Here is a 13,464-nt window from a genome sequence, read left to right as displayed (position 1 = left end):
TTACTGTGATCTGTTTAATCTGCAATTTTATACTTGATGAAGAATGATGCTGTAATTCAGAGTACTTGTAAAGTGTTTTAATTATTCTGGATCCTCCAAATGTGACAATATCCTTCACAGACATTGCGCCTCTCATTTCCTAACCCTTGTGAAGGCAAGGGCTTTGGCTGGGACCTTAAATCAAAGTCAGGATCTGAAAACCTGCTTAGTTCTTTGTTTGCCCCTCCTTGCAGTACAACTGCTGCCCCAGCTAAGATTACCAACCAAGATTTGACTGGCACTGCTTGCATAAGCGCACTTAAGATTGTAAAGCACTAAGAAGAACAACGAATTTGTGAAATTTAATTCCAGTAAAAAATTGTTCCATTGCATTAAAATCTAACAAAAGGGTCACAGAGCAGCAGTTTGATAGCATGGCCTTTATGTGAGATTCTTTTTAATGTCCCTTTAAAATAAAACAAAATAATTCTGCATAATTAAAACAAAAACAAGTGCAGAGTAGTGTTGACATTAAACATCTGGAGTCTGAACATCTGAATTTGACAAGAAATCTGACATCTGTTTATATCTTAAAGATATTGGATTAATATTTTAGCATACCATGCTGTAATGCAAAAAGCAAAGATATGTGCTTTAAGGAGAAAAAATAGGAGAGTGAATCATTCACAAACCATTCCCAGGTGAAAGAACTTGATGGCTGGAAACTGATACCCAATATTGTAGCCAGATGTTCCTCACCAGTCACTAGAATATGTCTTGATAGTTTCTTCTGGGAAAAGGTATTTAAATTAGGAGACATTGGAGCTCATGTAAAGAACAGTTAGAGTGAACAAGTCAATGCAATACCCTGGATCTGACGTTGGTGAGTCACACTTTACTGTTGTTATTGCGTGGTACAAGCTGGACTGAAGCAGACGATACCATTTTGCTCCTGCCAGACATGAAATAACATTGGAAAAACAGCAGGGTTGGATTTAACAGAATACCATTCCATTGCCCTGCTCTCCAGTAAGGAGAATGCTGCACCTTGAAGTGATGTGCGTGGCAACGAATAAAATGGACTTTTACTCGGGGAAAGTAAAGACAATTGAAGCTTTCTTCTCCAGCAGCTGCAGCCAGCTAATGAAAGCGTAAAAGCAGAAACTGGCAGAACAAGATATGTATTAGTTTTTGCAGATGGCAGTGCAGACAAGTTGGTAATTGAACAGGAAGTTGCATACGTGAGGTACTTGATGGGGGTAGCCTATTACCTCACCAACTGGTCTAATTACTCCTGAGACCCTTGCTGCTGTACAATTAGAAATTATTGCATTTTCCCTCCAAGTACTTGACTACTCAACATTGTGTAGGATGCAAGTCGCACAAAGCTGTTCTGTTAAAATGAAATCTGGTCGTTTTGTTCAAAAAAAAAACAAACTCGGAAAGTTTAGGTCTACGCTGCCAAGATTGTTAGGTTATCTTCACAAATATATAAAAGATCTGCTTTTCTGACAGTTCTCCCTTTTGACAACATGAATAATATCACAATGTAATCAATATTATTACCATAAGCGCACAAAATTATTTCCTCCTAAGTTATTCCACAGCGTTGGTGATTGTGAACAGTACTTCGCACAATGGAACTATTTAAATGTTTTCTGCATGACATACTTGTTTGATAGTGATTATGCATTGCTGACATCGTGAAAGGTTAATTTCCTCAGATTCTTAATACGTTTCAGCAAGTGATTGCACAGCAGCTAATGTTGTTAGATGTGATATGCTAATTTTGTTTTGGCTGCTTGCTATCACAAAGGATGCAATTAGATCTGTTGGAGTTTTATTGATTATATTCTAACAAAGAAAAAAAGAGGGAAGAGAGTGGGAAAGCATGACCCTCCATAGGACTGTCAAGGAAATGTTTTCTCTACAGTTATTTGAGAGCATGAACTAACACATGGAGAAATGTACTTTGTTATGACAATCATTTGTTGGTTGGATTAATAATTACTGTGCTGGAAACTGGAACTGGTATTTTTTCTATTTAAAGGTTACAAGCAAAAGGCATTGAAATTCCAATTATATTGTACAATTAATGCTGGCAAAATCCTTGCCTTTTCATTACTAGCTTAAGTAACCGGTGGTGGGACAAACCATTACTGTGATGTGGGTGGAGGAATGAGGCGGGAACTGCAAGGAGCATTCTTGTTCTGAAAGGGGAATTGTGAGACCGACTTTTCAACTGTTTATTGCTAACCGAAAATATTTCTTGAATCATGTTAAATTATTGCAGTCATTTCAGGTTTTATAGCTGTGCAGTCTACCAGTACTCATTGCTTTTGGCTACATTCATTTGCCTTGTATCAATGATTAATGGACAATGTTGAATGTTGGAGTGAGCAGGCATCAGCAAATGCGAGATTGTAATTAGTTTAGCTGACGAGTCCTTCAATGGCACTTGCATCTGGATGGAAAAATTACCCTATAGGGAACTGGCTGCTCACCAGGTTTTCTCTGTAATACATTGTGAATCACCAGAGGAATCAAGTGCTTTTTTGTTCCAAGAAACTGCTTGAGTCTTGAAGACAGAAATATCCCTATAAAAGCCTTCCACTTTGAATACATCAGAATACAATTATTAGCATTGTATTTTCTTTGGCTATTTTTGATGAGCCCTCCATTTGTTGAGAAAGACCTTCAAAATTTTTAATTTTGAAGTTTAATTTTTTTGACAGACTCTTAACTAGTTTCAATTAAAGAAGTGTATTTATCAGAACAAAAAGATTGTAATCCTTAACTATTCTTCTGAAGATTTACAAACATATTTAAATAATAGATCTTTTCCAGCTTTGTGAAGTTGGCAGCAGAGGATCGTTACCCAAGGCCTAAACTGATCCAGACCAGCCTCCACCTGCTAGCATGAGAGTCTCACCATTCAGAACTCCCAGTATTGAGTAGCTACAAACGCTAGGGTATTGCATCTTACTGATGTAGCTGCTTTGTACTCGTGCATTTTTTATGCCTCTTAGTATACAGCACTGTTTAATTTTTATTTAACTATGTTATAATGGGCTGTCACTGAAGTTAAAATCAAATGCCACTGTCTACTAATTTCACCAATGAAGAATGGTAAATAATGCTAGTACATTTTCTCTAATTCTTAAATACTCTCCCAGGAAAAGAAGGAAGCATATATAAATGAGATCAATGGAAGTGTGCTCCATAAGGTTATAGAAAAGCCCTTGGACCCTAGTCCTAAAATTTCTATTTGTCCTTCTAGCTAAACTTTGTCACGAAAAAAAAACTATACAAAAAAATCTGTTACAAGTTAACAAAATATTTCTATGCTTTGTGCCAATCATAGATGATATCATTGAACTGAAGTATACCAGTTACCATTACTTAGGCAGGCATAATATACTGTGGATAAAGACCTAAGTAAGGACTGCACATTATAGTCTCCGAATATAAGAATCTTCTATACATGCAGATGATCAACCTTGAAGTCATGAGATATTATAAATCTTTCAAGTATGAAAAGCTAAAAGGCCCACTGTTTCCCATGCTGAAGCATATTTTCAAAATTTTATTCGTAATTCAATATTGATACAGTTATGGAAGTATTTTAATAATTACCACTATTCTCAGATTACATGGGCAGTTTTCATTCCAGTCTGTATTTCTGTATGGCTGTATTGGCTATATTTCATTCTTCTTTAGGACATGAGTTGAGACTGCTTATACTTATTCCACATTCACATCAGCAGAAAGAAGTCATTTGTGAATGTAGACTGGACTTGAAGTTCAGGATTGCTGACATCATAATTATTACTGCTACTACTCCTCTCCAAATGGAAGCAAGTAAAGGCTGAATGAGATCACAATTGATTCATTGATAGAAATTAATTCAACAATAAATCATGAATCGGATGTATCGTCAAAGGGTAATTGTTGAAAACTTGTTCTGTGTCTGTGAAACCCAAAATAACTCCCAATGTTTTCATATTAACAAAAATCTTTCGGCACATCTCGTATGTGTGTGGCATGAGTCATTGGTCTCTGGTTGGTTCATAGATCATAATAAGAAAAGCGACTCTCAAAATTACATACAATGGAGATTTTGCTGGGGAATGATCATGCTATATATAATGATTTGTAGCAGGCCTTGTTTGTTTAAAGGTAGATCCTGAAAGTTTAGGGAAGGTTTCTAAATAATGTAGTAGTCATGTCACAGGTGGAGTTCTGTAGGATTTGTGCAGCTGCATACAGTGCCGGGTCCTGAAGGCAACTCTGTGGCACAGAAGAATGAAAAGGGACATGCAGGGATGAGGGATATTGAGGTCCAGGAGAGGGGGAGATTGAAGTCAGCAATTTTAATGGAAGTATTGAGCCATATTGAAAGAAGATAGGGTCATATTAAAATACAGTGTGTACCATGATTAATAGGATTTGATCTTGATCAAATAGAAGGTCAATGTTGAAACTGGGTATTCAACCAATAGGGGATGTGTTTACACATAGATGCCCACAAAAGCAGTTCACTGAGTAAGGTGGGGGAGACTCTGAATTATGTTAACATTTTTAGTGAGTACTCCCTACTTGCTACAAACATTTGGAAAAACTCATTCAAGCTCACAGTTTCGTTATGATGCAGGAGGAACTTAGCAGGCCAGGTAGCATCTGTGGAGAAAAGCAGGCGGTCAATATTTCCGGTCAAGTCCCTTCTTTAGGACTGAAGATAAGAAAAGGGGCTTCCCCTTTTCCTATCTTCAGTCCTGAAGAAGGGTCCTGACCTGAAACATTGACCGCCTGCTTTTCTCCACAGATGCTGCCTGGCCTGCTGAGTTCCTCCAGCATCATCATGTTTTTCATCTAGATATTCCAGCATCTACAGTCCTTTTGTTTCTCTCATTTTCATTTGCAGCTTTTATATCTGAAATGTATGAGAGCTCTTGGAACATTTAATTTCTTAGAGGTTTGACAGATAATTAAAAAGGTGAAATAAAGTATTTTCCTGACCTCCATACTTGAATTCCATTCGGGTGAAATCCCTTTCCTCCTATTTTGATGGAGGGCTATTAGTTCAACGTTAGTTATGCTTGGCTCAAATGGTAAAAGTTTCAAAACATTTATCAAATTAGTGTCATCATCTTGATAAGATTTCAGTTATTGCTCTAACAATGACTTGACTTGTTTTCTATGCTTGATCTATCATTGCTTTATTATAATAGTATTCAATTATTGTGATTATGTAAAGTTGAAAGTGACCTTATTTTGAGCAACTTGTTTTCTTAGTTATTTCTGCCTGATTGGAGACCAAACTTTAGTGTTGATTTACTCTAACTTTTCAGATCACATGACATAGCTTTGACCTTTTGCCATTTTCAGAGACGAAGAGGCTCGGGAGTCTTCTGTGCCAACTGCCTAACTACAAAGACCTCTCTCTGGCGAAAGAATGCAAATGGTGGATATGTATGCAATGCATGCGGCCTGTATCAGAAACTGCATTCGGTAGGAAGGATCTTTCTTTCTTGTTCACCAAAGTGATTGTGAATATTGACCAGAATGTGCAGGTCTGACGGGGCTCTGTTCACTCAGATCCACTGCTTCACCTACAATTAACTTCCTTAAAAAATCAGATACAGTAATTAAAGCTGGTGGAGTAGATGTGTGTGTTTGTATGTTTTCTGTGTGCCTTTTGAGTGTGTCTGATATCTTTTTGGTATAGATAACCATGTGTGCTTTCATGCTTGTTGCCTTTAATTAGAATGAAAAGATTGTTGAAACAGAGATGTAAAAATGCGCAGTAGGCCATTTAATATTGTTGGAGGCTATTACTTTTTAACACATTTAATAATGTTTCCAAAGCAGTGTTTCAGTCACAGCTACAAGTTGTGGATGTGGAAAAAGATGAAGTTTTCTATGAAAATTCTGGGATGATTCTATGTACAAAGTGAATAGAACATAGATCATTACAGCACAGTACAGGCCCTTCAGCCCACAATGTTGTGCTGACATTTTATCCGGCTCAAAGATCTACCTAACCCTTCCCTCCCACATAGCCCCTTATTTTTCTATCATTCATGTGTCTATCTAAGAGTCTCTTAAATGTCCCTAATGTATCTACCCCCACAACCTCTGCCGGCGGTGCGTTTCACGCAAAACCACTCTCTGTGTAAAAAAAAACTTATCCCTAACATCCCCTTTTATACCTTCCTCCAATCATCTTAAAATTATGCCCCCTCGTGTTAGCCATTGTCGCCCTGGGAAAAAGTCTCTGACTGTCCACTCGATCTATGCCTCTTATCACCTTGTACACCTCTATCAAGTCACCTCTCATCATCCTCCTCTCCAAAGAGAAAAGCCCCAGCTCGCCCAACCTATCCTCATAAGGCATGCTCTCCAATCCAGGCAACATCCTGGTAAATCTCCTCTGCACCCTCTCAGAATGTCTTCTGTTCTGCAGGCAGTCACTCATCTTTTCTAAAACCAACCAATGCCCAAAAAGTTTGTCTAAATATAATGTGTGTGCATATATCAGTTGTGACCAAGGTCAGAGCATCTGCCTACTTTCTTGCCCCAGATCAGATAGGGCAAAAGCCTATGCTGTAGATATTGCAGCTGGTATAGCCTGTTAGCAGACTGCTGTCCCAACCTTAAATTGCCCCTCTCTGCCCACTACGTACAAATACAGGTGAGGAAGCAGAACTGATTTACAAATGCCAGCAGGTTGATTCCAATGGAGAGCATTCACAAATGCCCTCCTCTCCTTCCATTGTGGTCTAATCCACTTTCTGTTGAAGACTTCATTCTTGATGAGCCCTCGCTTGCTATTATTGAGACTCTTTCAACTTTGAAGTGTCCTTTTGCCTCTTTTGGGATCACACCACTTTGTTTTCCCTTCGTGGTCCCCTTTTGATAATGAAAATTTTCGATAGTGATTTATTTGTCCAGATTTTGCTTTGACAATAGTGATGGGTTATTAACGCTCACTGATATCATGGCATAAACTGGATGTACTCTCCATGGTCTGCTCATGGTTCGTTAAATGCTGAAGTCTGGGAATGGTTGCCCAGTGTGCCCTGCTCCTGCACAAGCTCCACTACACCAGTAGTAGCTCACATTCAAAAAGGGATAAAGAAACTGCACTTACCTGTAGACTAAAGCAGGGCAGAAAAAGTTAGGGTGAGTGAATTTAGGAGTGCAGGATGACTTGGTTACCACCACACAATCTCTCTCTGGCACTCCTAACTATATTTTGCAAGCGGTAAAATTTCATTCCTTCAGAAATAATTGGTGTCATTTTTGAAAACCAAATACAGCTCTGCTTTTGCTTTTTGTCTCTGTTATCACCCACTTCTTTAATCCCATACATTTTCCCCTCTTTATTTCTCCTTATAACTATTGATCTCTTGTAATATGTACGTAAGTTAAATTGCCTTGTTTAGACTCTGCAAAGCATGCTAAAGGAGGTTTCTCCCTGATGAGATGGAGGCAGAAGTCTGCAAGCAACTTTCCCAGAATCAACAGTGAGCTCTGTTCTTTTGCCAGTATCTATAAAATTCAGACCAGTAAACTTTGAAGGCAGAGCTTATTTACCCTGAATATTACTGGCAGTTGATTAAATCCTTGCAGAAATGGATCCTTCCCATTTATCCAGTTCATGGAAAAGCACAGTGACAAATATATTTGAGTGATGTTTGGTGCAAACAAAATACAACTCTTTTAGCATCCATTTGTAAGATGCATGCTCCACTTATCTATACAGGCAATTACATCAGGCTTTGATTTTGTTTAAGTGTTGACACTTACATTTCAAAATGTATGGTCTGCAATTGGAAATAATAATTTGGCAAGAGCAGTCATCACTCTTAGTATCCAAGAATTTTATGCCTGGTTATTCAGAATTATCTGTTAACTTTTAGAGTGACATTTTGAGGCTGTAAGGGAGCACTTCATTCAGCAGTTTTGCTGTTATCTCTGCTACTGAACACTTCAAGGGTGACAAAGGCCACTCTACCACCAAATCATCTTCCCCTGGTTTTGCTTCTCTCCACCAAGCCTTGAACTTCCATTTTGCAAGCTGCACAACACCTTGGGTGGGGGAAGGGTAGTCTCAGTATTTTGGCCTCCATTCCTCCATTGGCAGTTGACACATTATCTCAGCTAATTTTCATCCTTTTATGTGAAGAAGCATCTTCTTTATATGTACTGAAATTATTTCTTATTAATTGGAACTATTGAAGCTTAATTGGACAATTATATCATGATACCGGTTTACAAATTATATTTGTAAAATTTGAATGAATACCTGTGCCTTGTCTCACATTTGTGATATCTGTTTCATATCAAATTGTCTGAAGTATTTTTGTTTTGGTTTTGGCCTACAAAGTTCTTTGAAAATTCAAACTTTTGGCTACTCCAAATCATAAAGTGCTTCTAATTTACAGTACATATTTGTGTTTTTGATTTTCTTTAAATAGCAGGAATAAAAACACAAAATAGATGGAAACAGTGCAGCAATTTACATTTTTGGAGTGTTCTCCTTCGCATTGTTGCAGTACCTTTTTTTTTCCTCATTAAGCTGCTGCACAACGGCTGATAAATTAAATGAAGAATGTGTGTTATTAATGATACAAATTTACAAGGAACTGGGGCAGCATTTCTACTGCTGAACAACGTTCTTCTACACTGAACAACGTAGCAGTAACACAGAGAGATGCATTTGTTAAAGTATCTCTAACCAATGTGTTCTACACATCAGCACAGAAAAAAATTGATTTAATGCATTTAACTCTGACTACTTACCCACTGACATATTTCCATTTTCACCCTAGTCTTGTTCTTTCTCTTTCTTTTCTCCCTTTCCTGCCTGCATGTTTTAATTTTTTTTTCCTCTCCTTTTGAGTCACTGTTGGGAGCTGCTGAACTTCTGGTCAACATTTTCAGTTTTACTATCAGCAGGAAGGCATTTGCTCCTGAAAAGGACAAGACTGAAGCACTCCATGTTCCAGAGCTGTTCTCTGTCGATTTTTGCTGCCACATTTCCATTATAGCAAAATGCTTGCACAGTGATCTGTATCCTTGAGTTCGATGTAATTGCCTATACTGTAATTCTTTTGTTAAACACAAGGACAGAGGTTACAGTATTGTGCAATAAGGGATTACTATATGCTTAACAATTACAAAGAAAGCACAACAGTAATTATCCTACTAATCCCTCAGAAACATCTGATAGCAGTGGGATAATACCCCACATTTGCTCAACTGAGATGGTAGAAGGAAGCAAACGTCCATTTTGTGACAAATTGCTTGCATCTGTTCAGGAAGCACTCCATTGGAGAGAACCCATGCTACTCAGCAAATGTGTGCACATGAGGTAAAATTCCTTTCTGTAAGTTGTTCCTGAGGCCACTGAAAATAGTGATATGCATACATTTGGCACTCCTTGTCCTAAAGTATGGCGCAGAAAGGCCCATCTAGTCCATGCCAACCTGATTTTCTGCCTAGTCCCATCTACCTGCACCCGGACCCCTCCCATCCACGTACCTATCCAAATTCTCTTAAATGTCACAGTTGAACTGGCATCCACCACTTCCGCTGGCAGCTCGTTCCACACTTGCACCACCCTCTGAGAAGAAGTTTCCCCTCGGATGCCCCTTAAATATTTCGCCCTTCACCCTAAACCTATGTCCTCTGGTTCTAGTCTCACCCAACCTTCGGGGGGGGGGGGGGGGGGTGGAACCTGCATACATTCACCCTATCTATACCCCTCATAATTTTGTCTACCTCTGTAAAATCTCCCCTCATTCTCCTGCGCTCCAGGGAATAAAGTCCTAACCTATTCGACCTTTGCTTATAACTCTGGTCCTCAAGTTCCAGCAACATCCTTGTAAATTTTCTCTGCATTCATTCAAGTTTATTGAGATCTTTCCTGTATAAACCTTTAATCCAAAAACAGAAAACTGCATTTGCTGGAAATCTGAAATAAAAACACAAGATGTTGGAAATGCTCAACAGGTCAGGGAGTATCAGTCGTTTTCAGGTCGGTGACCTCATCAACTGCAAGATTAACTCTATTTCTCTCTCAAATTGTTGCCTGACCTAATGAACATTTCCAGGATTGTTTATAAATCTTTAATATTTGAGGTACACTATTATATGTTTGGGGAACAACTGTGGATGTATCATTCCCATGTTTTGGGTTTGAATATAAGATGAGATTTCTTTTAGTCACATGTACATCGAAACACACAGTGCAATGCATCTTTTGCATAGAGTGTTCTGGGGGCAGCCCGCAAGGGTCACCACGCTTCCGGCACCAACATAGCATGCCCACTGCTCCTAACCCGTACATCTTTTTGGAATGTGGGAGGAAACCAGAGCACCCGGAGGAAACCCACGCAGACACAGGGAGAACGTACAAACTCCTTACAGACAGCAGCCGGAATTGAACTCGGGTTGCTGGCACTGTAATATCGTTACACCAACCGCTACACTACCGTGCCTGTCCCAGTATATACTTAAGTGGCTCGCTGAATTCAGTTCTCATGACCAATTACCCTCTTAAAAAGTTACAGTTTAATGAAAAATTGCATTAGTTGTGGAAATATAAGATAAGATCTGCTTTTCTTTTCTTGTTTCTAGACTCCGAGGCCCTTAAATATTATAAAGCAAAGTAACGGCGAGCAGATCATTCGAAGGCGGACCAGAAAGCGACTTAACCCTGAAGTACTGCAGACTGAGCAGGTCAACAAACAGCAGAGAGTGAGCAATGAAGAGCAACTAAATGACAGCTCACTGGACCGGAAGGTGGAGGAGCACCCTTCAGAGGGTCAGCACCGGGAGCAGCAGCAGTCTAACCTGAGCAAACTTGACCTCTATGGTTCTGTGAGTAAGCCACATCAGGGCCAACCTACACTGGTGGTTGGTCAGACAGTAGATCTTCACAGAAGAATGCAGCCTCTTCACATTCAAGTAAAGAGCCCTCAGGAAAGCAGTGTTGACCCAGGAAATTGTTTGCCTGTATCAGAAGGGAAAGGAAGTTCAGAACGTGGGAGTCCGATTGAAAAATACCTTAGACCTACCAAGCACCCAAATTATTCGCCTCCAGGAAGCCCTATTGAAAAGTACCAGTATCCCTTATTTGGATTTCAGTTTGTGCATAGTGATTTACAAAATGAAGCTGATTGGCTGAGGTTCTGGAGTAAGTATAAATTGTCAGTCGCTGGGAATCAACACTACCATATGCCTGGCCTATCAAATCCTTGCCAAAACTTTGTGCCTTATCCTGCCTTTAACCTGCCTCCAACTTTCTCATCACTTGGATCTGATAATGACATTCCTTTAGATCTGGCAACAAAGCATTCCAGATCAGGACCAACTGCAAATGGTGCCACCAAGGACAAAGTTAATGCATCGGTGACCACGGTGGAGGAGAGTGTAGAAAATGTGGTAAAAACTCCGGACAAAGTTGACCGAGGCACTCAAGATGAATCACTGACGAAGTGCGTTCATTGCAGCATTCTCTTTATGGATGAAGTGATGTATGCTTTGCATATGAGTTGCCACGGTGAGAGTGGACCTTTCCAGTGCAGCCTATGCCAGCATTTCTGTACAGACAAGTATGACTTCATGACGCACATTCAGAGGGGCCTGCATAGAAATGTGCAATCTGATAAAAAGTTGCAAACCTAAGGAATAGAACTTTTAGTACTGTAACACAATGAGTACATGTTGCATTTTAGAATTTGGGAGAACAATCAGAATATTATTTTTCTAAAAAAGAGTAAATGTTAAACATTTGAAAATGATGGTGCCTGACACATTGTATAATTTTTTTCTATAAAGTATGCAACAAATATTGCATTATGCTTTAGAGTCAGAATACTGATTCTTTTCTAGCTGTTTACATGTGCAAATGTAGCAAATTAAGTAATGAAGCACCTATTTCAATTTCATTAGAATTTTTTTCTTTCACATAGTAGCCCCGAATACCATCATGAAATAAATATGGTTGTTGCAAATGCAATGTATGGATGAAAAGTAGATGAACGTATTTTCATTGCTTAAATAGGGGGAAAAAAGAGGGTAGCACTATGCATTCCACTTAATGAATATTAATGTACTTTGTGTTATCTATCAAAGCTCTTAATTCATATTGTTAAGCTTGAAAAGACTATATGCACATTTGTTAATTGCTTCTCAATATTATGTTTCAAGTGAAACAGTTTGGAAGTTGATGGTTCTTATCAAATGATGTTGGATTCGCTATCTTCTGTTGGCTTTGTTTATTTTCCATAGCATCATACATCAGTCTTATAATGAAATAGTCTTGTTTCAGTGCAGAGGCAGTGTTTCCAAGGGCTTAAAAACATTGACTAATTTTAGAAATCTGGAAATAGATCATAGCTTTCACAATTTTCTTTTGCTTTTCAAATCTGACGATATTATTCAATGATGCATCCCAGTAAAATGATCCAAATCTGAAGGAAGCAAAAGGAACCATTGCCTCTGACTTGAAAGCAACTGGGACTTGTTCCCAACTTTCATCATGCATGTAATTTTGTGATGTTTATTTTTTTTTAATCACACCTACACGTTCTTTCTGTATCTTCCATGAAAGCTATTTCAGACAGAAATGAGGTCATTTACATCTAAACTTGAATAATAAAGTTTTACCAAAAGTATTAAGTGAAGTTTTCTGATACAGTGACAATCTATTTTTCGGGCCCTTTTTTGTTATGTATATGAATTTGGACACACCATATTTGTATTGGATTCTGTCAATAGACAGTGAACTCGTATGTACAGAAACTTAAGTGTGCGCACAATTATTTAGAAAAAATGGGAATGTATTTTAGTGATTATAACTCTCTCAGACTGAAATGTGTGTGTAAATAGATAAGCTTTTGATGTTCAGACCCCAAGCTGCAATAAACACCCAGTTTCTCGGTGCTACAGCAGTCAATACCCTATTAATTTTACAAGCACTTTCATATTCTAAAGGCCTGCAGTAGCTGTTGGTGCATGTTAGAAATTCACTGACGCCTGGAGGCCCACATTTATTATTTTCTAATGTCAATATTTTCTGGTTGAAACTGGTTATTTTTCAAAACCTTTTTAAGTAAAATTCAACACATTCTGATATGTAACAATCAAAGGTTGTATGGCGAGAGATCAGCTGCTTTTCAAAAGTCTTATTAGTGCAGTCACAACTGAGCCTGAATACAATAGATTCCACAGCAGCCACAGTTGGCACTGCCTGTAGGAGGATGCTGTTGACAGATGCTGATAGTAAGCAGATGTTGCGGGGTAAGCAGGCTATCTGTCACAGGGTAACTAAGCAATCAAGAAAGCTGCCGCTCACAGGTTCTGACACCCAAGACTTCCCCTGATAGATTTGTCCACGAGATATTCTTTTATGTTCTTGTTTGGCAGATGGACTGTTTGATGCTGCAGTGTTTGTATAGGTAATAAGTACGT

The 13,464-nt window shown here is 38.7% G+C and overlaps 1 protein-coding gene across 8 annotated transcripts in view; it reads left to right on the top strand.

Annotated features, from left to right (window-relative positions):
* The window catches only part of trps1 (trichorhinophalangeal syndrome I), a 178,496-nt gene extending 165,556 nt beyond the window's left edge, over positions 1-12,940 (top strand). For 7 of the 8 annotated variants that reach the window (XM_052023801.1, XM_052023804.1, XM_052023802.1 and 4 more), the window contains exons 5-6: positions 5,368-5,490; positions 10,627-12,685. In XM_052023801.1, the coding sequence (XP_051879761.1) occupies positions 5,368-5,490; positions 10,627-11,676 (1,173 nt within the window). In that variant the 3' untranslated portion in view covers positions 11,677-12,685. Of the gene's footprint in view, positions 1-5,367; positions 5,491-10,626 lie in introns of all 8 variants that reach the window. The other variant, XM_052023799.1, reaches the window with a different exon arrangement.
* Positions 12,941-13,464: the final 524 nt, after the last annotated feature.

Source organism: Pristis pectinata, chromosome 9 (genome assembly GCF_009764475.1).
Source record: "Pristis pectinata isolate sPriPec2 chromosome 9, sPriPec2.1.pri, whole genome shotgun sequence".
NCBI classification, from domain to species: Eukaryota; Metazoa; Chordata; class Chondrichthyes; order Rhinopristiformes; family Pristidae; genus Pristis; species Pristis pectinata.
This window is presented reverse-complemented; position numbering and strand designations above follow the sequence as displayed.